The sequence below is a fragment of the Oncorhynchus gorbuscha genome, linkage group LG10 (assembly GCF_021184085.1).
Source record: "Oncorhynchus gorbuscha isolate QuinsamMale2020 ecotype Even-year linkage group LG10, OgorEven_v1.0, whole genome shotgun sequence".
Classification (NCBI taxonomy): domain Eukaryota; kingdom Metazoa; phylum Chordata; class Actinopteri; order Salmoniformes; family Salmonidae; genus Oncorhynchus; species Oncorhynchus gorbuscha.
This window is the reverse complement of record NC_060182.1, coordinates 15,555,844-15,583,000: the sequence shown is the minus strand read 5'-3', so window position 1 is coordinate 15,583,000 and position 27,157 is coordinate 15,555,844. Positions and strand designations below refer to the sequence as shown.

General features: G+C 48.2%; 2 protein-coding genes across 3 annotated transcripts in view; one reads left to right on the top strand and one right to left on the bottom strand.

Moving 5' to 3' along the window:
* The first annotated feature begins 1,763 nt into the window (after nt 1–1,763).
* On the top strand, nt 1,764–14,266 carry LOC124045595 (zinc fingers and homeoboxes protein 3-like). The gene is given in 9 exon segments (XM_046364995.1): nt 1,764–2,020; nt 8,239–9,198; nt 9,389–9,499; nt 9,800–11,269; nt 11,272–11,511; nt 11,513–11,566; nt 11,761–12,573; nt 12,959–13,229; nt 13,339–14,266. Coding segments are annotated over 8 exon segments (3,759 nt in total). The 5' UTR covers nt 1,764–2,020; nt 8,239–8,409; the 3' UTR covers nt 13,350–14,266.
* A 198-nt stretch (nt 14,267–14,464) lies between these two features.
* The window catches only part of plcg1 (phospholipase C, gamma 1), a 37,265-nt gene continuing 24,572 nt past the window's right edge, over nt 14,465–27,157 (bottom strand). Inside the window, exons 17-33 of one of the 2 annotated variants that reach the window (XM_046364993.1) lie at nt 26,650–26,837; nt 25,773–25,973; nt 25,530–25,649; nt 22,529–22,709; nt 22,359–22,436; nt 21,994–22,097; nt 21,762–21,855; nt 21,273–21,342; nt 19,935–20,098; nt 19,697–19,793; nt 19,392–19,616; nt 19,074–19,222; nt 18,391–18,505; nt 17,933–18,094; nt 17,692–17,780; nt 17,090–17,361; nt 14,465–16,894 (exon numbers count right to left, since the gene is read on the bottom strand). In XM_046364993.1, the coding sequence (XP_046220949.1) occupies nt 16,852–16,894; nt 17,090–17,361; nt 17,692–17,780; nt 17,933–18,094; nt 18,391–18,505; nt 19,074–19,222; nt 19,392–19,616; nt 19,697–19,793; nt 19,935–20,098; nt 21,273–21,342; nt 21,762–21,855; nt 21,994–22,097; nt 22,359–22,436; nt 22,529–22,709; nt 25,530–25,649; nt 25,773–25,973; nt 26,650–26,837 (2,352 nt within the window). In that variant the 3' untranslated portion in view covers nt 14,465–16,851. The remainder of the gene's footprint in view (nt 16,895–17,089; nt 17,362–17,691; nt 17,781–17,932; nt 18,095–18,390; nt 18,506–19,073; nt 19,223–19,391; nt 19,617–19,696; nt 19,794–19,934; nt 20,099–21,272; nt 21,343–21,761; nt 21,856–21,993; nt 22,098–22,358; nt 22,437–22,528; nt 22,710–25,529; nt 25,650–25,772; nt 25,974–26,649; nt 26,838–27,157) is intronic. The other variant, XM_046364994.1, reaches the window with a different exon arrangement.

The following is a 27,157-nucleotide window of genomic DNA, read 5'->3' as shown; positions in this document are numbered from 1 at the left end:
GCACTGTACCACCCGTGAAACAGCTGCACTACACTACACAGCACTGTACCACCCGTGAAACAGCTGCACTACACTACACAGCACTGTACCACTTGTGAAACAGCTGCACTACACTACACAGCACTGTACCACCCGTGAAACAGCTGCACTACACTACACAGCACTGTACCACCCGTGAAACAGCTGCACTACACTACACAGCACTGTACCACTTGTGAAACAGCTGCACTACACTACACAGCACTGTACCACCCGTGAAACAGCTGCACTACACTACACAGCACTGTACCACCCGTGAAACAGCTGCACAACACTACACAGCACTGTACCACCCGTGAAACAGCTGCACTACACTACACAGCACTGTACCACCCGTGAAACAGCTGCACTACACTACACAGCACTGTACCACCCGTGAAACAGCTGCACTACACTACACAGCACTGTACCACCCGTGAAACAGCTGCACTACACTACACAGCACTGTACCACCCGTGAAACAGCTGCACTACACTACACAGCACTGTACCACTTGTGAAACAGCTGCACTACACTACACAGCACTGTACCACCCGTGAAACAGCTGCACTACACTACACAGCACTGTACCACTTGTGAAACAGCTGCACTACACTACACAGCACTGTACCACCCGTGAAACAGCTGCACTACACTACACAGCACTGTACCACTTGTGAACCAACTGAACAAAACACTACACAGCACTGTACCACCTGTGAACCAACTGAACAAAACACTACACAGCACTGTACCACCTGTGAACCAACTGAACAAAACACTACACAGCACTGTACCACCTGTGAACCAACTGAACAAAACACTACACAGCACTGTACCACTTGTGAACCAACTGAACAAAACACTACACAGCACTGTACCACTTGTGAACCAACTGAACAAAACACTACACAGCACTGTACCACCTGTGCATAAAGGTCAAGACTGGGAAGGAGGCATATTACAAATGTCATAGTTTCTAAGGTTGAGTGTAAGCCTTGAAGGCTTCGTTACAAGAACAACATGGATGAACGGTCTCAATCAATTCACTAGGGAATCTGAGATTGTGTGCTTTTCCTTTGCAGAATCTTGATAAAGTAAAGTAGGGCTTAAATACATCCCTATAAACATGATCAGCCATTTGATCACCTGGACCTTACTGTGCTCCAGATTTTCTAGCCCATCCGCCACAGTGAAAGTGATGTGTGCATGAGTTCACGTGCAACTGGAAATATTGTCTGATGTGTCCGATAACCGTGAGGTTGTGGTGGCATGATCAGAGCTGTTTCACACCTCATGACACATAGTAACAGAAGAGTAACATAGGCTAAAAACCTAGGGTATGAAAACCCATTAGGCCTAACTCAGTACAGCAGTGGAGGCTGCTGAGGGGAGGACGGCTCATAAGAATGGCTGGAACAGAGCAAATGGAATGGCATCAAACCACGTGTTTGATGTATTTGATACCATTCCACCAAAACCGCTCCAGCCATCACTATGAGCCAGTCCTCCCCATTTAAGGTGCCACCAACCTCCTGTGGCATAGAGGTATAGACTAGCCTATACCAACTGAAAGGAAAGCCTTTAACATGAGTAATTTAGACTACCATATTGAAGGGTGAAGTTCACTTTTCTTTATTATGAAACCTCTCTCTCTCTCTCTCTAAAGTCAAGACGATCTGAGGTGTTAGAGGTCGGTAGTGACGTTTTGTACCACGTGCCTGTCTCTATGCTGACTACGTGCGTCGTATTTCCCTCTCCACACGCCTCCAGAAGCTGTGAGAGCCATTCGAAATAAACAAGAACGACGGGGGCCATTGTGTCACTAGCCCAAGTGGCCAGTATCACGTTTATCACCATTCGAGGAAGAGAGGGGTACCACCCTACCTAAGTTGGCATCAACAAAGCCCCAAATCTCACATTATTTATTTATTTTGTTACATATGCTTACGTTTCTTTTTTGACTTTTTCCACAATCTGAACTCCACCTCTATCAAATACGGTAAGGCTTGTGTGAATTTACTCTTAAAAACGAGTTTTTACCTTTTCAAAGTTGTGCGAGCGTTACCTTTATGGTGCTAATGTTAGCCAGCTGCATGTCGCTCGCATAAAATGGCGACAGCAAGGGGCGAGTAGTTTTTGGAGGCTTGTCTCTTCCCCTGTTCTGAATTGGTTACAATATTACAAAGATGTATGTAGCCAGCCTATTAACTTAACGCTCACTCCGCAATTGAGCGGAAGAACAACACGCGCCAGTTTTGTTACAATGTATCAATTAATTTTCCTGGCTGTCTCATTGACGAGATGTAATTTACAGGCTTTCCTCTTAAAATCACTCTCCCAATTGTAATTAATCACAGTTTTCTCAGTTCAATAATGTAGTTAATTATCATAACAACTTGCTTTACGTTGACGCACTCTAGGTGTTATGTAGAATATGGTTTTATTGTAATCAGTCCATCATATTGCATCCTCGTGCACGATTTTGAGGAAGATGGGCTATGAAAGTTTAACTTCAAGATATCTAGATGTCATAAAATCGTTTGACCATCGCAGTTTAGTACGCTGTTATGCAATTTGTTATCTACAATTATTGGAGTAGAAGACTAAATGTACTATATTTTTCCCATTCTAGATATTACATAAATTGTCTGCATAGTTATCAAATGTATTTGGATGATAAATGTTTTCAGAATATAGTTTTCACGATTCTGTCTCTTCATATTTACATCCATATCGCGACTAATGTACTGTTGCCTGCTAGCCTAGGCTATATGATTGTATGCACGCAGCAGCAGAAGCTGTTTAGGTTACTCCCACCACATGTCAACATTGCCATGCTCTCTGTGCATGATACATATTAGTTCAAAGCGGTTCTCAAAAGGCTAATGTGTGTCTGATGTCCACATCATAAAACAGCCATAGAGCTCTAATTCTAATCCAGCTATCTATTCATCAGCCAGGTCACAGTTTTCACCCCTGACATACCAATTGCCATACCATAGTTGGGGAGAAAAAGGTTGACTAGTCATTTATGATTTGAAAGGGTGGGTTCAGTGTTTCAGATGTGATTCATTAAATTATTTATTAATGGTTTGTTGGTGCATGTGCATTTAGTCAGCAACTGCTTTTTGTGTTGAATTGATTGCCTGAGGTCATGGTGGTGTGCCTATCTCCCTGATCACGCACACGCGCACACACACACCCTCCCTTTCTCTCTTTGTGGCACAGTCTGCCAGGCCTGGTGTTGGCACAAAGGCGTGATTGTATATGGACAGGTTGCATTAGAATGATTATAATAACTGACTCTGTTACCATCAGAGTTGAAAAGTGTCCCCAATTGCTCCACTGGCATTGTTATTGTGAGATGTAGGCCATACAGAGTAATTTAGCTGATGCATGCACATGGTAGTTCAAACAAACCCTTATTTGTTTATAAATAAAAACATACAACTATTTGCCTGTATTTCATCAACATGTCTGGCAAGGGTAGCAGTTAAACATTTTCTTGCCCATCCTCATTTTTCAAATTAAACTTGGACTATTTTCTGTTTTGGCCTGCGTTCGTTTATCCACTGTTCAACTTTTATTCTCCACAAAACCCCATTAAGGCAGTCTGCTGTAAGACCCCCTTTTTCTATAGGAGGAGAGGATTGGAAGTGCGAGGAGAAAGGAGAGGAAGAGAGCGTGTGTGCCTGTGTCCAGAGCCAGCAGGTTTAGGTCAACAGTAACCGGCAGAACACTGCCTGGCTAACAGCCTGTGATGTCAGCCATTTTAGGTTGGCCAGCACAGAGCATGGTGGTGCTCCGCCATTTTTCTCTCCCTACCCTCTTAACAATCCAGCATTAAAGCCTGCACTGCCAGTGGCCACAGCAACGGAGGCTTTCGCAACCTTTTTGCAGCCATTTGCGCTCCCTGACTTGAACACAGCCCAATTGGGATTCAGCAGCAGCTGAACTGTGACAATGTGTAGAGACAGTGTCATTAGGGTTTTGTTTCTGTTGCCAAAAGTGAAGAACAAATGATACAGCCAGAATGAAGGGAAACCTCAGAGACAAACATACGCAAGCCTCTGCTGTGGTGCCAGAGGAGGAAAGGGAGGAGGAGGTGGTGATGGAAGGAGAGATTACTACCACATACTCCTGGTTTAGAGGGAGCTGAGGAGGATGTAGAAGGGTAACTGTAGGGGTAGTATGGTGGGAGTATGGATATTTTAAAGAGGTAGAGGATCTCAGGGAAACAACAAAGAGAACTGGCTGCAGTGCTCCCAGCTTGTCCCTCAGTAACGGTGGGCAGTGACCCAGGCATCTGTCTGTACAGAGTGTGAGCAGGAAAGGACGCCATTCGCCCCAGCCAATAGCGTGCGCTGGCGAGGGCGACCACACCTAGAAGACATGCACACCGCGTGAGTGAGGCACTGAAATAGGAGCAGGGCACGGACTCTCCAGTCACCACTCACAGGAGTGTGTGGAAAAAACAAGCCCACTAGAGCCAGGACCTGGAAGGCATTTGAGGTGTGTTTGTTTGTGTGTGAGCTTGTGGGTGGATGCACAAGTGAGTGAAATGAGGAGAGTGGGAGGGGACGGGGGGGGGGGGGGGGCAGTTGCCATGGGGACAGTAACATACCAGTGGCACTGCCGACCTGTCTCTTGGCCGAACTTATTCAGAAAGGGATTGGGTCAGAGAGAAAGAGGGGGCATAAAAGGGGGGAGGTGGTGAGGAGGCAGGCAAACATGGGATGGCTAGGGGATATGGGAGAGTCTCTCTGACACAGAGAGGACAGATAGATGGACACTGTCACGTGGACAGACAGGCATACAGCAGGGATGAGGGACAGGAGCCATAGTCCGGGATGTCATGCTGGCTGGGATGGCGTACGCACCCGGCCGGCTACGCTCATAGAATATTTGGAGCGTTGATCTCTAGTGTGTGGGGGCTAATATTGGCCTATACACTGGGAGTATAGAAGCAAGTCCAGGGTAGGATAGAGCGACGGGTGGGCATGTGAGTTTGAGCGCTCTACCTCTAATAGATTATTTGAGTGTCAGGACAATAACCACACTCTGTCTGTGGGTCACAGCGAGTAGTGTCCGCCTGTGTCGTGTGGGAAAATGGCTGCCCTACTGCCTCGGTAAACAAGCCTCACGCACAGGCATGCAGACAAGCACACTCCCCCGTGCTCACACATACCCCGCATGCTCACACATAGGCACACTGATGTGCGCACGCACCCACACTGACACACAATCAAGCTTCATGGTAAGCCTTGCTGTGCTCATGGAAAAACATTTCTGACCCATATTTTAGTTTTCAGCGGATCTCCCATATTAAGTCAACAGGGCTTGTCTGAGATCTGCTGAGATCGAGAGGAGAGGTTCACCAGTGTTGTACTGATACGTGTATCTATTCAATTCCTGTGAAGCAGGTTCTTTGTTCATGTAATCTCTGTGAAATGTTCCTCTTGGACATACTTGGTGTAAATACTGCTTAACAAAAGTCCACCTGGAGAATAAGCTCTCCTCCCAGGTGTGTGTTGTTGTGTGAGCCTACAGTAATCAAGTTAACTTACGGTGGTGCTCCAAGGTGTTAATGGGGGGTTACACACACAGTTTGATCTTGTGTCTTTTAACTGCTCGTTGTAGCCAGTCGGGGGCTGGTGTGTGGTACTCGGCACAAAGGCACACACACGCACACATCATGCACATTCAGAAAAACACATGTGCAGACACACTGCAGCCTAACTCTCAGGTTGTGTCCACTGGCTGACGAGCTTGCAGCGGAACATTCCAGTCTTCGCAGCCGAGGAGGGGGAGGAGAAATGACTTGATGTGATTGTAGTGCGAAGAGAGGCAGAGGGAGCAAGAGAGCGGGGGTTGGGTGGATGGGGGGGTGGTATTGGGGCAGAAAATTCCTGGCTGAAACACCTAACTGCTTCCTCCGAGACCGTTAACACCCCCCCCCGCTTCTCCACTCTCACCCCAACCCTTCTGCCCATCCCCCACCAACCTCTTTCCCCCTCTCTCCCCATCAGGCCCACGTGATGGATGGCAGGGCCTGCCCACCCCCCCACAAGCCTTTGTGTTGGTCATGTGACTTGGCCGCCTTGGCAAAGCTGTGCCCCCTGATGCAGAACTGAATGGCAGGGAGAGGGAGTGGCGGGTTGCAGAGAGAGGGAGGGGGGCAGAATAGCCAAAACGGAGGGCAGTTACTCCCTCTGGGGGGGGATCGCGTTCCCCCCACAGTGGCAAAGGCCTGCTCTGCCTGTTAACCACTCGTACACCAGACACCAGTGTAGAGGAAAAGTACAATGCTTTGGAGAAGCCTGGAAAGTCTTTTCAATCAGGTTTACAGTTCACACAAAGTTTGAGGCATAACAAACATAAGATATTGCTGTTGGTGAATATGTTACGGAAGGGACTGGTCATTGGCTTGCTGCGTAATATAGAAGACTCACAGTAGCAACAAAAGATGAAACATTGTTTTCAGATTGGCATTTGCAATATCGTCTTCAGTGATTGTGTATTTTCAACACATGACCCACTCTCTTTATTGAACATGACTCCCCCATTGATAGAATCGATACAGATGCGCTGATTAGTAAGTTACGCCAAACTTTTTCTCCATACCTCCATTTAAACACCATGTCCTATTCGCAAAACATCCGCCACCTCAGTCCTCCAAAAGCCACTGCACCTTTAAGAGATTTGAAACTCTACACCCCTACACCATTTAGTCCATAGCTCAGAGGCTCACTGGAACTTTGGTCGGCAGTTTGGGTCCAGTCAGTTGGGACTAGAAAATAACATGTTGCTCTTCGGCGCCATCAGGAGGGAAACACAACAGGTCTTAGACCAGTGTGTTGGGCCGACTTCATCTTACTATGGTTTATGCTCCACCCTGTGTGTGGATGCAGGGAACTTGGATTAGGGGGTAAGATGACGCTGACCTAATTTGCACAGTGGACATATGTGGCAGAGGTGAGAGACAGAGGTGTGTAAGCTCCTTATAAGGTAGGGGGATTCATTGTGTTCATGGAGGAGGCTTTGGGTTGAAGGACTGGTAGTGTGTGTGGTGCAGTTGGGAGTAATTGCCCTAGAGCTGTCCTCTAGTATTTCACCAATGCATCTTGGGAGGGAGGAAGTGAGGGGAAGGAAGGGAGAAGTCGCACACCTAACAGGAAGCTACGCCATTTTGTTGTTGTTGGGGGGGGGGTATTTATAACATAGGAAAAGCCTAGATAGTGTAGAGATTGAATCTGTGTGTGCCATTGGCCCGCTTAATACGAATCCCACCTTTCCCCAAATGAAGGCTACCAAAATCCTGTGGAGTGAATGTCCCGCTACAGATTTGAAAATATTCACTGTTTTCTTTGGTGGTGTGAATTGTTTGGCCAGCCTATGAGTGTGGATCTGTCATGCGCTGTGCTGTGTCTGTCCAGAGTGGGTTGTGTTCCCTCTGAGGGTGTACTGTGTATGAAGCTGGGGAAGTTAAAGGCGTGGAGGAGAGGGGGTGGCCTGGGATAGCTCTCTAAAAACTTTTTTTTTTTTTACAGAAGAGTGAGACACTAGGAGGGGAGCAGAGAGAAACACCCAATATAGGCCAATAAAACACAGCCTTGAGTTACTTGGCTTGTGAGTTGAGTTTTTAAAGGAGCAGACTGTATTTATTGACAAAGACACAACACTGAAAATGATAGAACATTGTACCAAAATTCAAGACGGTTTTAAACTTACCCCCTCGTGCCTTTTGCACACAATGTATATAGACTCCCCTTTTTTTTCTACTGTGTTATTGACTTGTTAATTGTTTACTCCACGTGTAACTCTGTGTTGTCTGTTCACACTGCTATGCTTTACCTTGGCCAGGTCGCAGTTGCAAATGAGAACTTGTTCTCAACTAGCCTACCTGGTTAAATAAAGGTGAAATAAAAATAAATAAAAACCACATATTTCATACCAGAGCATGTTGGTCTTTCTTTTGTTTGTTTCCACTGGATGTCATAAGGTGAATGCACCAATTTGTAAGTCGCTCTGGATAAGAGCATCTGCTAAATTACTTAAATGTAATGTAAATGTTTGTATCAAATGCATGACGTAGTGTAATATGCTTCTGGGACTCAGTATAACAATGCTTGACCTCTTACAGCATGTTTATAGTATAGTTTAATAATGATGACTTGAAGCTTAATTATGTTTGTTTTTTCTCCATCTTGTTTTCAGCGCAAACACACTGAGACGTGAGCAAACCCAACTCATGGTCCTGTTTCCCCACACTCCCCTCCCAATGGCTGGTCCATAGTCAGGGCCCCAACTGAACTACAAACTGACTGCTGTACTCCTTGGCCGGCAACCACAACCCCCCCTCCCTTCCCCATACCATCCGCCCCAACCATGGCCAGCAAGAGGAAATCCACCATACCCTGCATGATCCCCCATAAGACCATGCACCTCCGGGAGGAGCTGGAGCAGGACTCATGCCTGTCAGACCCTCTCTCCCTCCTCCGACAGGCCCGGGAACAGGGCTACCCCTCTATGGGTGTGAGCGGTAACGGGCAGAGCCCCCGGGAGCGATCCCCAGGCAAATCCTCCAGGCCTGAGGGGGGCAATGATGTCAAAGATGGGTGTGGCACCTACACTTGCAGGCCGTGTAACTTTGAGACCCAGGACCTAAACCTGTTCCTGGACCACGTCTACAGTGGCCACCCGGACTTCAGAGCTGACCCCAGCTTCCAGTGCGTGGACTGTGGGGTGTCAGCGGCCAAGTTTGAGGGCTTGGCCCTGCACAATGCCCAGGTCCACCCCAGCACAGTGTGCACCACCCTGCAGCTGAGGAGGAGGGACAGGAGGGTGGTGGTGGAGCAGAGTCTGGTGACAGGGTCAGAGACCGGGAGGGACACAGAGATCACCATCACAAAGACCCCCATCATGAGGATGATGAAAGGGAAGTCAGAGTCCAAGAGGTTTGTGGTGTCCCATTCCTCTCCTGATGAACACTCCCCAGACCCCCTCCCCATCTCTAAGTCCAAGGAGATGGAGAGAAAAGAGACCCCCACAGTGACGGTTACCCACGTTCCAACCATAGTGCACAACGGGACAGGCACCAAAGTCACGCTCCCCTCTGCTATCCAGATAGTGAACGGCTCGGGGGCTCTGCCCATGCTCAAAACTGCCATCACACAGGTACTTTGTGCATTTAATCTTTTCTGTGTTTCAAGTCTTGGTCAGTCCATTACGGCAAATTACAACTGGTGCTCAATTAACTTCATTGAATTAAATTGCCAGAATGTGTACAAGTTTCCTCTGGGAGTTGAATGCATTTCATATCAGACTGTGGACAATAACATTGTTTTTTTTCTATTCTCTGAACCAGGTGGTGTCAGTGGTCCAGAACAGGAATGTCTACCATCAGACAGCTCCCATTACAGTGTCCGCTGCTCTCTCCTCCTCCACCTCCTCCACCTCCTCCAAGAACATGCCCAAGGTACAATCATTGATTTACTTCCTGTCATTTTACCAAGAGGCCAGCAGCTCTTAACATACCGATTTGTGTCTGGTGATTGACTAGTGTCAGTCCAGCTTTATGAAGATGTGCTAGGCAGTTCAAGTGTAATTAGTGTATGTACACATTATTACATGGTATTTACCATGGAAATACGTGGGTTTCAGTGCCCTTTGAGCTGTCAGTGTAAATCTTCTCCTAGTTTATGTGAAGTAGTGTAAATTCAGTGTAATTCTGATGTTGGTACTACATGAAATATATATTCTACCTTCTATGGTGCAGGTGATGATCCCTCTGAGCAGCATCCCAACCTACAGCGCCTCTATGGACTCTTCCTCCTTCCTCAAGACGTCCTTCAGTAAGTTCCCCTATCCCACCAAGGCAGAGCTCTGCTACCTCACCGTGGTCACCAAGTTCCCAGAGGAGCAGATCAACATCTGGTTCACCGCCCAGAGACTCAAGCAGGGCATCAGCTGGTCTCCAGAGGAGATAGAGGAGGCCAGGAAGAAGATGTTCAACACCATCATACAGACAGCTCCCCCTAGCACCCAGTACCAGCCATTGAGCCAGACCCACCACAGTCCAGCCCAGCACACCATCAGGGTCCTGCCTGCCTCCCTGGGGCCTACAGGGATCCCTCACATCCTCCAGGGCTCTCTGGTGGGTCAGGGAGGGGTGATTGTCACCCAGCCCATGATGGCCAACAGCATCCAGGTCAACAGTGCCCCCATGGCCCTGGCGGTCACACCCAAGCACCAGGCTGCAGCACGCCCTATGATGCAGGCCCGGCCTGCTGCCGCCCTAGTGGCCGATAAGGGGATCAGCATGGTGGTGGAGAGCAGTAGTATTGGAAACATCATCATCAGTAGCCGTAGTAGTAATAGTGGAGGGAGTACTAGTAGTATCAGTAGTAGTCGAAATGGTGCAGGGAGTAGTATTAGTAGTACTAGTAATGGTGGAGGGAGTACTGCTAGTCACATCAGTAGTAGCCGTAGTAGTTACAATAGCAGTAGTTTCAGCAGCCATGCTAGTGTTATTAACCTTAGCTTCGGCAACAACCGGGGGAACAGCATTTATAGCAATGGAAAAGTCATCAACGCCAATGGTAAAATCAACCATGCTATTGCTAATCTCAGTGGGAAAAGCAACAGCAATGCTATCAGCATGGTTAAAAGCAGCAGCACTGACAGTAGGTGCAACAGCAGCAGTACTATTGCTAAAATGATAAGTGAAAGTCAAGTAACCGCTGATATTAAAAGCACCATGGACAACAAACCCAACAGCAGCAAAGATACTAACAGCAGCAGCTTGAGCAACAAGAAAACAATCACCACAACCAGTGGCCCCACAGCCACAACTACCCCTACTGCCACCACCACCAGTAACCCCACCATCACCAGTAATCCTACCAGTAACCCCACCACCACCAGTAATCCTACCAGTAACCCCACCACCACCAAAACAGAGGCGGCATCTTCCAAACCTTCCTCCTCATCTTCTCCGGCGCAGAGCGGGAGCACAGACGCCAGTGGAACCCCCAGCTCCAGAACGCTCCCCAACACCTTCCTGGACCCCGGCTTCTACAAGAGCAAGAAGACCGTGGAACAACTGAGCGCGCTCAAAGAGAGCTTCACGAACAACCAGTTCCCCAACCAGGAAGAGGTGGACCGTCTCATCTCCTTCACCAGCCTGACCGTGCGTGAGGTCCGTAAGTGGTTCAGTGACCGCCGCTACCACTTCCGCAACCTCAAGGGGGGGGGCGTTCGAGCACGGGCGGTCTGGGGGGTGCTAGCGCAACGACCACACCCGGGTCAGCTAGCGCAACGACCACACCCGGGACGCCCCGTGGTAACAGTGCTACCCCCATGGACCTCTCAGACACTGCCACTCCCAGTGAGAATACTAAAACCTCCCAGCAGGGGTTGGCAGCCCTCAGCCCCCCTCCCTCACAGACACCCACCTCCCCCACCACCCCGTCCAGACGGCCACCCAGACCCCCCCTCCCCAGACTTCACAGCCATCCGCTACAAAGAGAGGGACCCTCAGCAGGTGAGTGGTGGTGTGACTGTGATGATTGACTTTGCACACAGCCTCATTTTTTTCCCCATAAGATGATAAAAACTTTTTTAAATTATAGGTGAAGTATCCCTTTAGTATCTATTTACTGCCAATCAAATTGCTCACTGGGACATGAGAAACCTATGCTCGTCTACCCTACACTAATCTCTTCTCTACCCCATTAGGTGAGGGCACTAGAGGCCAGCTTCAGCCAGGACCCTGACCCACCTGGAGAGGAGGTGGACCGCCTCCGGGCCGAGACCAAAATGACCCGTAGAGAGATCCACGGCTGGTTCGCTGAACGCAGGAAGAGAGTCGCTGCTGAGAAGAAGAAAGAGGAGTTGGAGAGGGCGGAGCAAGCGGATGAGATGGAAGCAGGGGGAGGGGAGGAGGGAGTTAAGAGTAAGGATGATGTCGGGGTGAAGAAAGAGGAGGATGGTTCAGGCTCCGAGCTGAAGGTGAACCCCATTAAGATCAACCTGAAGATGCTCAAAGTGACTGAGTCAGATGGCAAACTGGAGTCTGAGGGAGGGCAGGCAGATAGCCCCACCATGCCTAACCTGTCTCCCTCCACAGACCCAACATCAACCCCTGCTCCATCCACAATTCCAAGTCTAACCCCAAAGCCATCTCCATCACCTAAACCCTCCCCCTCTACAGCGCCATCTTCCACCCCTGCCCTCAAGCCCTCCGCGTCCCCCAAACCCTCCCCTATCCGGGGTAAGAAGACGTTAGAGCAGCTCCACCTTCTGAAGCAGGTGTTTGTCCGGACCCAGTGGCCCAGCGCAGCCCAGTATGACGAGCTGATCTCTTCCACAGGGCTGCCCAGGCCTGAGGTAGTGCGTTGGTTCGGGGACTGTCGCTACGTGCAGAAGAACGGCCAGCTTAAGTGGCTGGAGGCCTACCAGACCATGGTCCTGAAGGAGGACTTCCAGAGGGGAGACACTCAGATGCTCAAGGCCCATCTGGAGGCCCACGGGAGTCTGGAGGAAGAACAGGTAGGACTCAAAATTATCTGGGATAAATAGTTTCTTTTATTCTTCATATTCTGAAGTACCCTTGCACGAGCTGCTCATAGGAGCAGGATCCTGTTTCTGTAGCTTGAGTCAGCTTGATGTACAAGACGCTAGTCTATCGCAGGGCCTTGCCCCCAATTTATCTCCTTAATGACTCCTCAGGTCCCATTTTTAGTCTTTGGGATGACTCCGCTGAGGATCGAACTTCCAAACTCAGGGAGGATACTATAACCACAAGGCCACTGAGTTGGTTCAAGTTTCATGTAATAACACCAAGAAATGATCATCATTAAATGACATAGCATTTGTGTGTCTATACTATCATGTTTCCTGTCAGTAGTGATTAGTAAGACTCTGTCTTCTCCAGGTGTTGGAGCTGGCCCAGGCTAGTGGGCTGACCGAAGAGCTGGTACGACGCTGGTTCTCTACCCAGGCTCCTATACTGCTGCAGGGGAAGGACAGTGCTGTTGCAGCCACAGAGGAGACACCCGTGGCAGGGGAAATAACACACAACCCAGCACCCATGGGGGAAGGATCGTCAGAGCCGGTTCAAGGTGAGGAGAAGATGGAACAGTCAGTGTGTGGAGGAGTGAAAGATGAGAGGAGCGAGGACCCCAAGGCTGTGAATCCTGAGAAAGGTAGTGTTTTTCTTGGTATATGTATTTAGAATGTTGGCACGTGACACTGTCATAAAGTAGCACTACAAACAATGTTTATTCATTGTATTTCTTTTTTCCTTTGTCACAGGAACAGACTGAGGGTCCTTTGTCTAGATGGGGGTTTCCCAAACCCCTCCCCCGGGGCACGTTTTGGTTTTTGCCCTAGCACTACACAGCTGATTCAAAATAATCAAAGCTTGATGAGTTGGTTGTTTCCATCAGCTATGTAGCGCTTAGGGCAAAGACCAAAACGTGTGCACCCAGGGGTCCTCCGAGGACCGAGTCTCGGGGTAACCCAGAGAGACAATGCAGGTGGTCTTGTGAGTGCATGACAGCAGATGTGATTGTAACTGGATCACTAGAAATGGACCCTGAACCCCCCCCTCCCCACACAACCACCCCTTTTACTGGGGATGGACATTGAACCCCCAACCCTCCACTATACTGAAGATGGCCTCCTGCCTGCTTTCCATTTTTTCCTACACCCCCACATCCTCTAATCTGCCATTTTCTTCAAAACTAGTTCCAGTTGAGACTCAAGTGCAGGATTTGCTGAGGAAGGGGGGGTGTTTCTTTCTCCCCATCCTCTCCTGCAAATGGAGGGAGAGGAGAAAAGGGGGAGAGGTGTGGTTGGGATTTTGACTCCAGCAGACGTGAAAGGAAGGTGTGGGGTGTTTTAAAAATAAAATCAATCCAAATCTGACTGGACAGATGTCGACCAATCCAATCCTCCAGTGGGAGGATCACTGGTGTGAGGGAGGGGAAGAGACTGACTGTATACAAGAGGTTTTTTGGTACTGGGGTAGGAGAAATTGCACAGGTTTTTTTTTTTTTTCCTAAAGGAGACTTGAGGTGAATATTAGATGTGTCCTTGTTTTAACATCAAGTGCTTCTGTTCTGTATGTCATGGATCTTTTTCTTAAACTGTAACATCTTGACTGACTGTAAAAGTTCCAACATACTTAGACCTGTTGTATACTTTTTACAGATATTTGCAGAATAAACAATGTAACAAATTGGTTTCCTGTCACTTATTTTCAAAGTCAATGATCGAGGTTGACGTTTCAGTGTGGATCAGAAAAGTTAATAATTGAGCCATTACTTCAAACCTAAGTAAACTGTAGGCCTACAGTTACCTGATGTGAATGTGCACTACATAGTTTTTTATTCATAGGTCTATGCATTATATTCAAACAAGCACAAGATCAGGCCAATCATAGTTGATTAAGTACTTTAATTCTCAGGCTTGAATATGTTGCATATGAAAGGCAAAACGAAAATGAATACTTTTTCTCCATAGCTTAGGCACAATACAGAAAGGCTTGGTTTGTAAATGAGACCAGTCACAATTGTGATGTGTCTAGATCAAAAGAAACAGTGGATGACAACAGGATTTCTGAAATAACAATGTAGATATATAGTCGTGTACATCGAGGCCCATGGAAGAAAGCACACTGGTCAGCATTAGGAGCTATGTAGCACGAGGGGCAACACGGAGAAAGTGTGTGCGCACACACACACGTTCCCCCAACCTTACCGTGAAAGTTAGACAATGGCTGCAAAACAAAAGGTGGCAAGATTCAGACCTTAGGTATTCAATTCCGACCCCCATGTTCCATATGGCTTCAAAAGGAGTTTCCCTCCATGGCATAACGTTCTAAATACTGGTTTTAGAGTATGGTCTGCTCAAGAGGGGCATTGCATATCAAGTGAAATCACTCCGGCGTCCCATACTCCCAGCCTAAACTATTGTGGGGGTAAGCACATGACCTTAGATTGGTTGCTGAGAGCAACTTCCATTAAACCACCAACTGGGGGCGTTTGTCAGTCAGGAATGATCAATGGAGCTTTCAGGAACAACACCGATATACATAAAAAATGTGCTGTTATGACCCCTGCAGGCTGAATCATGTCACTATAGACCAGTGATTTAACCCCTTCATGTCTCTGCAAGTCTAATACAGAAGTCTATCAATCAGCAGTACTGAAAGAATCTTTGGGAGCATCTGGAATCTCCGGAACGCCGCAATGGAAAAGACAAACATCCCCTCAGCTGAATAATATGCATACAAGAACCACCGACCTACAAACATTATGAATAGCCTTTCAATCGATACTGTCTATAGGATTTCAGTTAGCTCCTTCTCGGCCAGCAATACTGCACTTAATTAGGTTAGTCGACTTCCTAGCGCGCTCTACTCTAAGATTATCTACATGCAAGCCCCTCAACCAGTTAAGACGGTACATTTAAGAGGAATGACAGTCTACAATTTAGACAACTTTAACACATAGGTAAACAAAGATAACTAATGCCTTTCATTCCAAGTGGAAATGTAATGAAGTCCAGAGCAGAAACTGTAGACACTTGCTACAGTAAAACATGATTTAAAAACAAAAACTTCGCTCTGCGCTGGCACTGGAATGTCTGCTAAAACCAAGCGTCTTGTAAACGTGTGGGCAGAACTGAATACAACACACTGCCTCCAGTGGCACCCTGTCTCTCCTCCTTCCACCATATATCCACATTGAAACAGAAATAAAACATTAAGGATGTGACTTCATCACAAGCATTTGAACTCACAGCATTGCTTTCAGGGACAGACAGGCTAGCCCAGTTCCAGCACTCTACAATGCAGTATGGCATCCTAAAAAAGGAAAATAATGCCATGCTAATCTCCAAATAGGGTAGCATTGATAAAGTTCTATATTGGGGGGGGGGGGGTTGGCTCTATTCAAGACACACTGCCGAAGTTCCGTTTTACAGCGTGATTGGAATTTAAAGGCAATGTTCTCGTGTTAGCAGAGGCTGCTTTCGTCAGCTCAATTACCTTTATATTTCTATCACGGAATCTGTTACACTTCAGCTTTCCAGATTGTATAGTATATAGGGGGTGAGAGTGTGACTGTTTTTACATCACAAGGCAGGCAACGGAATGATCCGTAGTTTTCAGAATGCAAGTTTGGCAAAATAAGAAAAGCCTATGTGTGTATATAAAGGCTTGAGTTACTCCACAGAGAGCCCTCGTGTTTTACACATTAAAAAAAGAAATCACATGAATGTTTAAAAGTTTAAATAAAAATAATTAAAAAACATGGAGACAGAAGCTCTTTAAGAGCAGGTTGGCTGCTGCCGTCGTCTGGCCAACAGCACAGCAAGAATAAATATATATACTCATATACGCCAGAGAGAAGAGAAAAAGAATAACCTAACGTGGAAAACAGTTTCAAACTGACACCTTCACAGCTCCCTCCCTCATCTCATCCCTCCCTCTTCCATTCTTGTTTCCCTCGCAAACCTTTGCGCTCGAGTCGAGCACGCCAAAATCACCATCTCCCGACATCTTAGCCGAGGGCTGAAACTTCACGTATCATTTTTTTCTTGTCATCCTCGTCTTCTCTCTCCCTTCCCGCCCCCTCCACCTCACACTCACTCCAGGAGGGGGACACAGTGGAGAGAAAGAGAACAGCAAGGGAGAGCTGCCTGAAATGTAGGCCAAAGCGGTGGTGGGCGTTTCCATAGAAACAGTGTTCACAGCAGTCAGTGACATCATCGGTACGGGGAGGAGCTGGGGTGGTTGGAATGCGCCCTGATTGGTCCGGCCTAAACGCGGTTTTCTCCGCCCACTCTGGTCCTGCGCATCATCCTGAGGGGGGGAGGAAAAGAGAGAGCGCGAGAGAGAGCGCGAGAGAGAGTGAGAGAGAGAGAGAGAGAGAGAGAGAGAGAGAGAGCGAGAGCGAGAGCGAGAGCGAGAGAGAGATAGAGAGAGAGAGCAAGCAAGGACATGCTAAAATCTCAAAACTGAAATGCACCAACACAGACAGATAGAAGTTACACATACCTCCTGTTCTGAGGGTCCAGGTCCAGCAGAGCCTCCTGTGATACTCTGAAGTCATCCAGAGGTGTCTGGTAGCGGGCCTCAAAGGAGCCCTCCCTGCCTCTGTAGGCCTGTGTCTGTGTCTGGGCTGCTGGGGACTGGGGCAGAGGGGACATGGAGGAGGCTGAGGACGTGGAGCCTGTCTCCCCCAGACGCTCACGCCCTGTCTGGGTAACCACCGCTGCAGAGACACCTCCTACCGGCAGGAACGGGCTCAGCACCTCCCCATTTTCAGCCTAGTAGAGGGAGAGAAAATAAGGGAATATTAGGGATGATATCAGTAACGTAATGTGTTTTCCAATACAAAGATAACACTATGGTCCTTTAAAAACCTGCTGTATGTAAAATAATGTGCACTATAGCTTGGAAAATAAATGTGATTCTGGATGACAACATAATGAGATTTGTTTTCCAACATTAGGGATGTTTTCCTCTAAAGAAGTTATTTTGTTTCCTTGCCAGGATACTAAGGAGTAACGCGATACTGGTACCATCCCGGCCCTAGTGAATAACTGTCAATGTGTGATGGGAAATGACAGTGATGGTGGAGTCAGTCCAGTACCCACCCTGCTCCGGGTGATGTCCATGTGCACCAGCAGAGAGGCCAGCTCCAGATCCTCATTACAGCTGTTCTTCAGAGGGACTGACCGGTAGCCTGACACCACACAGAGACACACAGACATGAGTCTAGTAATGCCAAAAGAATGATAATATGAAATGCCAAACTATTCTGCTAGTCAGAGAGCCAGGGCTCATCATAATTGTCTCAGCCAATCCGAGTGGATGTTGGTGCGATATGACACCTACCTGTCTTGAGGCTGTTGATGGGGAAGCTGGCCTGAGCCAGGAAGTTCTGGTCACTGAACATGTCAATCTCATACACCACAAAGCGCAGGAAGGCAAAGGCAGAGTTACACACGGTGAACTGGAAAGGCTTCCGAGGCCACGTGGGGTTCAGACCATTATCCGCTGAGGAGAACATGGAGAGAAGACTAGATCAGCCAAGTCCCCATTGACTTATATTGCGTGTACACACTCGGGGATGTTTTGTCCATCAGGTTGCCACACAATCCTTAGTTATTTGTACAACTTTGTTTTCCCATAACTGGACAGGAAATGACAAGCTTAATTCCAAACTCATCACTACATCCTTGCCCTAAAACCTAGGACCCTTCTCTTCGAAATAACACTTGGTTCAACTAACCAACTAGATGTAAAGAACCTGATTGGTTGAATGAAGTATTCGTGTAAGATGTGTTCCTCACCCTCTGAGTCAGTCTTCTGCTTGGCACTGTCATATTCTGCACCACACACCTCGATCTCGATCAGGGGGCACACGATGCCACGACCGTGTTTAGGCAGGTGACGAGCACCCAACACCTGGAGCGGACAGACCGTTTAAACAGACCGTTCACATGTTTTTAGATTCTCATGGGGACCTAACATTTTCCCTAACCCCAACCCCTAAGCTCAAGATAGCCGATGTCCTCATGGGGACCTAACATTTTCCCTAACCCCAATACCCCTAAGCTCAAGATAGCCGATGTCCTCATGGGGACCTAACATTTTCCCTAACCGCAACCCCTAAGCTCAAGATAGCCGATGTCCTCATGGGGACCTAACATTTTCCCTAACCCCAACCCCTAAGCTCAAGATAGCCGATGTCCTCATGGGGACCTAACATTTTCCCTAACCCCAATACCCCTAAGCTCAAGATAGCCGATGTCCTCATGGGGACCTAACATTTTCCCTAACCCCAACCCCTAAGCTCAAGATAGCCGATGTCCTCATGGGGACCTAACATTTTCCCTAACCCCAACCCCTAAGCTCAAGATAGCCGATGTCCTCATGGGGACATGGGAAATGTCCCATTGAGGGAGATTTTTCCTTGTTTTACAATCCATGTGGGGACCTCTGAGGATTTCGACGAGGATAGAAGACCACACACCTCTATCTGCAGGGTGACTGACTCAAGGCCCCTCAGTGTGTGTCGGTCAAAGGGGTCAAAGTTGTCGTCTCTCATGATTGGTGGCTGGAGGACATAGCCACTCCTCCCGTTCAACATGAACAGAGCCTGGTTCATCTGCATGGGCTTGTCTGGAGAGGAGAGAAGTTCAGTCAGTCATCTTCAAAAAGTTAAAGGAAAACCAGTCACCATTAAAAAATAAATAATAATAAATAATAATCATAATAATAATTTAGAATAAGGAAAAATCCCCTCTCCTACCCCTTCTCACTCAGTAACAACTCATCCTTCCCTCTGTACCTGCAGTCTGGAAGTTCAGCGCAACCAGCTGGGATCCACAGAGCCACATGGGCAGAGGGTCGTAGTTGGAGGAGTCCAGCCTCTGTCCACGGGGGTATATACGGGACAACTGCAGCCGGTTGTACTGCAGGAACCTCTTCCCCTTGATCCGGTTCACATATTTCTCTGCCTTGGTCTCCGGGAACGAAGACATGTCCCGGAAACACGCCCGCTCTGTCCCAATCTCTACAGGAGCAAGGGAAGATGGGGGGTGAGATATCCTTGTGTGTGTGACAGTGTGTTTAACTGTATAGACGTGTCCTTACTGTCCTCGTCGAAGGGTACAGGTCTACAGTAGATGACCAGGTCAGACAGCTCCAGAGCGATCTTCTTCCTTCTCTCCATCATCTTCCCCTCCTCCAGCTGACACACACACACACACATGACTCAGTTTGACACTACTCACACAGTCATTACTTCACAGATAACCACAAGACTCAGATTCTGAGGAAGTATTCCTCCACATGGTATACACACATTTACTACAAATGACTCTTTCCATACCTTGGCCTCTGATGTCATGGTGACCTCTCTGATCTTGATGACCCACTCCTTAAGCTCCTCCTGGGTATTGGCAGCGATGTCTAAGACCTGCCCTGCCCTCGGAGAGGCAGCTGGGAGGAGGGAAAACACATGCAGCCTGCTTCCCTTACCATCAGGCCGCACCACTAGGGGGAGAGAGAGAGTGAGATGAGAAGGAGGGGGCGAGAGGGAGAGCGCAAGAGAGATGGAACAGTGATAACCCCACACAGAGAGAGATGGAACAGTGATAACCCCACACAGAGAGAGATGGAACAGTGATAACCCCACACAGAGAGAGATGGAACAGTGATAACCCCACACAGAGAGAGATGGAACAGTGATAACCCCACAGAGAGAGATGGAACAGTGATAACCCCACAGAGAGAGAGATGGAACAGTGATAACCCCACAGAGAGAGAGATGGAACAGTGATAACCCCACAGAGAGAGATGGAACAGTGATAACCCCACAGAGAGAGAGATGGAACAGTGATAACCCCACAGAGAGAGAGATGGAACAGTGATAACCCCACAGAGAGAGAGATGGAACAGTGATAACCCCACAGAGAGAGAGATGGAACAGTGATAACCCCACAGAGAGAGAGATGGAACAGTGATAACCCCGCAGAGAGAGAGATGGAACAGTGATAACCCCACAGGGAGAGAGATGGAACAGTGATAACCCCACACAGAGTGGGAGAGATGGACCAGTGATAACCCCACACAAAGTGGGAGAGAGATGGAACAGTGATAACCCCACCAGAGAGAGAGATGGAACAGTGATAACCCCACCAGAGAGAGAGATGGAACAGTGATAACCCCACAGAGAGAGAGATGGAACAGTGATAACCCCACAGAGAGAGAGATGGAACAGTGATAACCCCACAGAGAGAGAGATGGAACAGTGATAACCCCACAGAGAGATGGAACAGTGATAACCCCACAGAGAGAGAGATGGAACAGTGATAACCCCACACAGAGAGAGATGGAACAGTGATAACCCCACACAGAGAGAGATGGAACAGTGATAACCCCACACAGAGAGAGATGGAACAGTGATAACCCCACACAGAGAGAGATGGAACAGTGATAACCCCACACAGAGAGAGATGGAACAGTGATAACCCCACACAGAGAGAGATGGAACAGTGATAACCCCACAGAGAGTGGGAGAGAGATGGAACAGTGATAACCCCACAGAGAGTGGGTGGTGAGAGACAAAGAACAGAAAGGGAGATACAAGTATCTAGAGGTCTTCCCAAGGCAAGGTGACCGTGCCATCTGCAGGAGGATAGAAACAGGAAGGGGAGGAGTCACTCACCAATCTGACAGGAAGACACATCTACACTTCCTCTCAGCAGGTCTCCCAGAGGACTGTTCTCTGTCAGCTGCTGTAGGAGAGGCGGGAGGGGGAGAGGGAAGGAGGGAGGGAGAGGGAGGGAGAGGGAGAGGAGAGGGTGGGAGGGAGAGAGGGGAGAGGGTGGGAGGGAGAGGGTGGGAGAGGGTGGGAGGGAGAGAGTGGGAGAGGGAGAGAGTGGGAGAGGGAGGGAGAGAGGGAGAGAGAGAGGGAGAGAGGGAGAGAGAGAGAGAGAGAGAGGGAGAGAGGGAGAGAGAGAGAGAGGGAGAGAGAGAGGTGAGACGTGAATGCTAATCGAAAAACCCAACAGCAGCATTTTACATGTTGTTGCTATAAACGATGCTAGAAAATGACAGTCATAGCATAGACTAGTGGCTGTAAAATGTGGATTATTAGCAGGTGGGATTATCTGATGCGTATCCCAGTATGCGTCTACAGGGTAGAGGGCCTTACTGATCTGTCTGGCTCCACAGCTGAAGGACTGATCTCCTCTACATAGTTAGCAGGAAACCACAGCTGCTTCTTCCCACCACAGTCCCCCTTCCACCTGAGTGAGAGAGTTAACACACACACACGGAATGGGGTTTACTCTAGAAGGATGTTCTATAACGAACTCCAGATAACTCATGTAGCTCTGTGATGATTTTGATGGTGAACTTGACTTCCTGTGAGTGATGTCACTCACCATCCTCCTTCCTGTTTGTCCACGTTTTGGATGATGGCATTCTTACTGAAGGACAATTCATCATCCCTCTGGGCCTTGTATTCATACATGGCCTTCACTGTGCACTGCAGGCCAATGTGAAGGGGTTAGGACACACACACACACACACACACACACACACACACACACACACACACACACACACACACACACACACACACACACACACACACACACACACACACACACACACACACACACACACACACACACACACACACACACACACACACACACACACACACCTTGCATTGTTACATTTGCAAAGAGAGGGAAGGAGACAGGATGAAAACACACAGGAGATCAAAGAAACGGTGCAGTCTTACCTTGAAGGTGGGCATCTGATTGGCTTCTACGTAGAACCCAGGGTTCCGCCCCTCATACAGAGACCCGTAATCTGGCTCCTGACAAATACATGACAGTTCAGAGGATATCCAACTCACTTACATTGACTACAGCAACAATCATGAACATGAAGTGTGTGTGGTCCACTCACAGCGGTGCCTATCTTCTCCAGCGTCTCCTCATTGATAGGGTAGCGGAGCTTCATCTTACGGTACAACGGGTGTTTCTCATAGTAACTGATGAGATCCACCAGGCTGTCGAACTCCGACGTCCCCAACACCACTGTCTGGCCCTCCTGTTGCACCCTGCAGTGCTTGATCTTCCCCTCTGCCCTGAGGGGACAACAACACAGGGTTAAACACACACGTACGTGTCCTGCTGCATGCATTAATCATCAGGTGCTTCACAGCAATCTGAACCCAAACCCCCGTAAAGAAAGAGGATGCCAAGACGAGTGGCAAGAACCCATTGTCATGGAAGATGCTTTTCATTGTAATTAGACCAATAACTGGCCTGTACATTTTCAAAACAACCCAGTCAGTAATGCAAGAGCAGATGCTGTAACGCATGTCTCGAGAGGCCAGGTGGATGGCTGCGTGAGCTATACTAGTGATCTAATAGAGAACACGTGTCTCGAGAGGCCAGGTGGATGGCTGCGTGAGCTATACTAGTGATCTAATAGAGAACACGTGTCTCGAGAGGCCAGGTGGATGGCTGCGTGAGCTATACTAGTGATCTAATAGAGAACACGTGTCTCGAGAGGCCAGGTGGATGGCTGCGTGAGCTATACTAGTGATCTAATAGAGAACACGTGTCTCGAGAGGCCAGGTGGATGGCTGCGTGAGCTATACTAGTGATCTAATAGAGAACACGTGTCTCGAGAGGCCAGGTGGATGGCTGCGTGAGCTATACTAGTGATCTAATAGAGAACACGTGTCTCGAGAGGCCAGGTGGATGGCTGCGTGAGCTATACTAGTGATCTAATAGAGAACACGTGTCTAGAGAGGCCAGGTGGATGGCTGCGTGAGCTATACTAGTGATCTAATAGAGAACACGTGTCTCGAGAGGCCAGGTGGATGGCTGCGTGAGCTATACTAGTGATCTAATAGAGAACACGTGTCTCGAGAGGCCAGGTGGATGGCTGCGTGAGCTATACTAGTGATCTAATAGAGAACACGTGTCTCGAGAGGCCAGGTGGATGGCTGAGTGAGCTATACTAGTGATCTAATAGAGAACACGTGTCTCGAGAGGCCAGGTGGATGGCTGCGTGAGCTATACTAGTGATCTAATAGAGAACACGTGTCTCGAGAGGCCAGGTGGATGGCTGCGTGAGCTATACTAGTGATCTAATAGAGAACACGTGTCTCGAGAGGCCAGGTGGATGGCTGCGTGAGCTATACTAGTGATCTAATAGAGAACACGTGTCTCGAGAGGCCAGGTGGATGGCTGCGTGAGCTAAACTAGTGATCTAATAGAGAACACGTGTCTCGAGAGGCCAGGTGGATGGCTGCGTGAGCTATACTAGTGATCTAATAGAGAACACGTGTCTCGAGAGGCCAGGTGGATGGCTGCGTGAGCTATACTAGTGATCTAATAGAGAACACGTGTCTCGAGAGGCCAGGTGGATGGCTGCGTGAGCTATACTAGTGATCTAATAGAGAACACGTGTCTCGAGAGGCCAGGTGGATGGCTGCGTGAGCTATACTAGTGATCTAATAGAGAACACGTGTCTCGAGAGGCCAGGTGGATGGCTGCGTGAGCTATACTAGTGATCTAATAGAGAACACGTGTCTCGAGAGGCCAGGTGGATGGCTGCGTGAGCTATACTAGTGATCTAATAGAGAACACGTGTCTCGAGAGGCCAGGTGGATGGCTGCGTGAGCTATACTAGTGATCTAATAGAGAACACGTGTCTCGAGAGGCCAGGTGGATGGCTGCGTGAGCTATACTAGTGATCTAATAGAGAACACGTGTCTCGAGAGGCCAGGTGGATGGCTGCGTGAGCTATACTAGTGATCTAATAGAGAACACGTGTCTCGAGAGGCCAGGTGGATGGCTGCGTGAGCTATACTAGTGATCTAATAGAGAACACGTGTCTCGAGAGGCCAGGTGGATGGCTGCGTGAGCTATACTAGTGATCTAATAGAGAACACGTGTCTCGAGAGGCCAGGTGGATGGCTGCGTGAGCTATACTAGTGATCTAATAGAGAACACGTGTCTCGAGAGGCCAGGTGGATGGCTGCGTGAGCTATACTAGTGATCTAATAGAGAACACGTGTCTCGAGAGGCCAGGTGGATGGCTGCGTGAGCTATACTAGTGATCTAATACACGTCTCGAGTTGGTCACTGCTTTGATCTTTGACTACCTGGTGTAAAATACACACACTGTGGTGCTAATAAAATCACATTGTCTGCCTAAGTTGCACTGTGCAGAAATCGCTCAGTCATTTCCTGGTTGCAAAAACTAATAGTTCGCCTAATTTCAGCGTAGAGAACTAGTACAGCGTAGAGAATCATCGTACCGTCTAAACCGCTGTGAAATATATTTTACCTAACCAAAAATCTTGTTACAGCTGTTTGAAGCAGGTGTACAAAACCAAAAGTGAAGATACACAAACTAAACTTAAAGGGAAGCATAGAAAGTGCATCTAGAATAGATCTACCACATCTTAGACTTGCATTCAAGTTGAATAGAGCTATAACTCACATTTCTATGTGAATTTGGTAGGGTCGCCCATAAAGTTACATAATGCCATTAAGTTACCAATGACATGTTTTTATTTAGAGCCCTTGCCGTCCCATATTACGATTTTGTGGCTTAGGTTGCCAACCGTAGGATAAAAATAATAATAATAAATGCGCCACCAGTAAAATATTTTCAAAACCAGTTACCACTTCCTTTCTCATGAAAATCTTCAATGGGTAGAAGGCATAGAAGCTTGCACTAGGTCACTGTTCTCTGAGCTAGCTCAGTACTCTGAACATCTGGCTTTCATAACAAGTTCTAGCAAGCTGGTGAGGCGGTAACATATGTCAACTTTCCTAATATCAAGTAACTAATACCGGAATGCTGCATTTCACCCATCAGTTACAACCAGAACAAACAATTCTGTCTTTTTGTTTCGTCGTTTGTTTCTATATTTGGGACTCACCTGAAAGAAATGGCAAAGGAGCTTAGCTCTGCCCTTTTTCTGACAAGGAACGCCCCGTCACGTGGAACCCTCATCAGCATGTTCTCAGCGTGGCTCCGAGACAGGTTGGCATGGTACCACCTAGAACATACACACACATCCTTTCTACTTTCCTTCCTACCCTCCTTCTCCTTTCATAAAGTCATCACCGACACACATGAGATTGAAATGAATGACTACTGAAGCCTTGAGAGCTGAACGTACTCTTTGCTTTCGTGGGCGTTGGTCTGGGGCACAGGCTCAGTCAGCTTCATCTCAAACTCGTTACAGCGCAGCGCTACCTGCTGGTAGTGGGTGATGAGGGCGAATAGCGTGTCAAACACCAGGTTGTCGGTCAAGTAGAACTTGGGGCTGCCCGCCTCCTGGCGAGAGTGGATGCGACAGTGCTGAACCCGGCCTGAACGCCTGTGTGGACAGTGAAAGAGAGAGACCAGGTATTGATTTGAAATGAGATGATCCCAGTTACTCAGCCCTGTCCCATGCATTAGCACAGAGACCAGGTATTGATTTGAAATGAGATGATCCCAGTTACTCAGTCCTGTCCCATGCATTAGCAGAGAGACCAGGTATTGATTTGAAATGAGATGATCCCAGTTACTCAGCCCTGTCCCATGCATTAGCACAGAGACCAGGTATTGATTTGAAATGAGATGATCCCGGTTACTCAGTCCTGTCCCATGCATTGATTTGAAATGAGATGATCCCAGTTACTCAGTCCTGTCCCATGCATTAGCAGAGAGACCAGCAGCCTAGCCTACACTGTGACTGGCTACTACAGAAAATCAATAGGACAACAATTTGGATTGATTGACTTTTCAGGTCCAAGGTTTAGCAGTGTAGCAAACCTATGGGCACCGTAGATTTGGGGGCTAGCCCTCAAGAACATACAGCACAAGTATTATCTGAACTATGTGATGCAAGCAATGAGGTGGGTGAGGAGACAGAAGGTCAGGAGAAGGGGGGTTAGGTAAGTGTGCTAGGAACAGGGATGAGGAGTGGGGTGAGGCAGGTTCAGAGTGAGCTAGGAACAAGGGTGAGAAGGGAGTTAGTAGAGGGTGGGGGTACAGTAGGGGAGATTTACCAGAAGGACAAGGTGTAGTCTCCTACGAACGTCTCACTCTCCCGGACCAGGAAGGACCCATCGGGAGCGCCCGTCTCAAGACAGTACTCCGACAGCAGCCGCTCAGCTATCTGTCTCCCGTCGCGACCAGCACCCAGCTTCCCATGGAACCACTTCTCTGCTATATGTTGGTCCATACCGTTAGAGACCTAGAAAGACAGAGAGTGCTAGAGTTTAATGTTGGAACCCCTATGGCAGCATTTCCCCAAACCCTGTCCTGGGGACCCCGAGGGGGGCACATTTGTTTTTTTACCCCAACACTACACAGCTGATTCAAATGATCAACGCTTGATGATTAGTCAAATCAGTTGTGTAGTACTAGGCCAAAAATCTAAAACGTGCCCCCCTTGGAGTCCCGAGGACAGAGTTGGGGAAACCATTAAGCACATAAAGTGATGTTCTGTCCTGTCTGTACTGCAGAGTGTCTGCTGCCTTTATTTTGCTGTGGTGATGCGCCACTGCAAAGTCA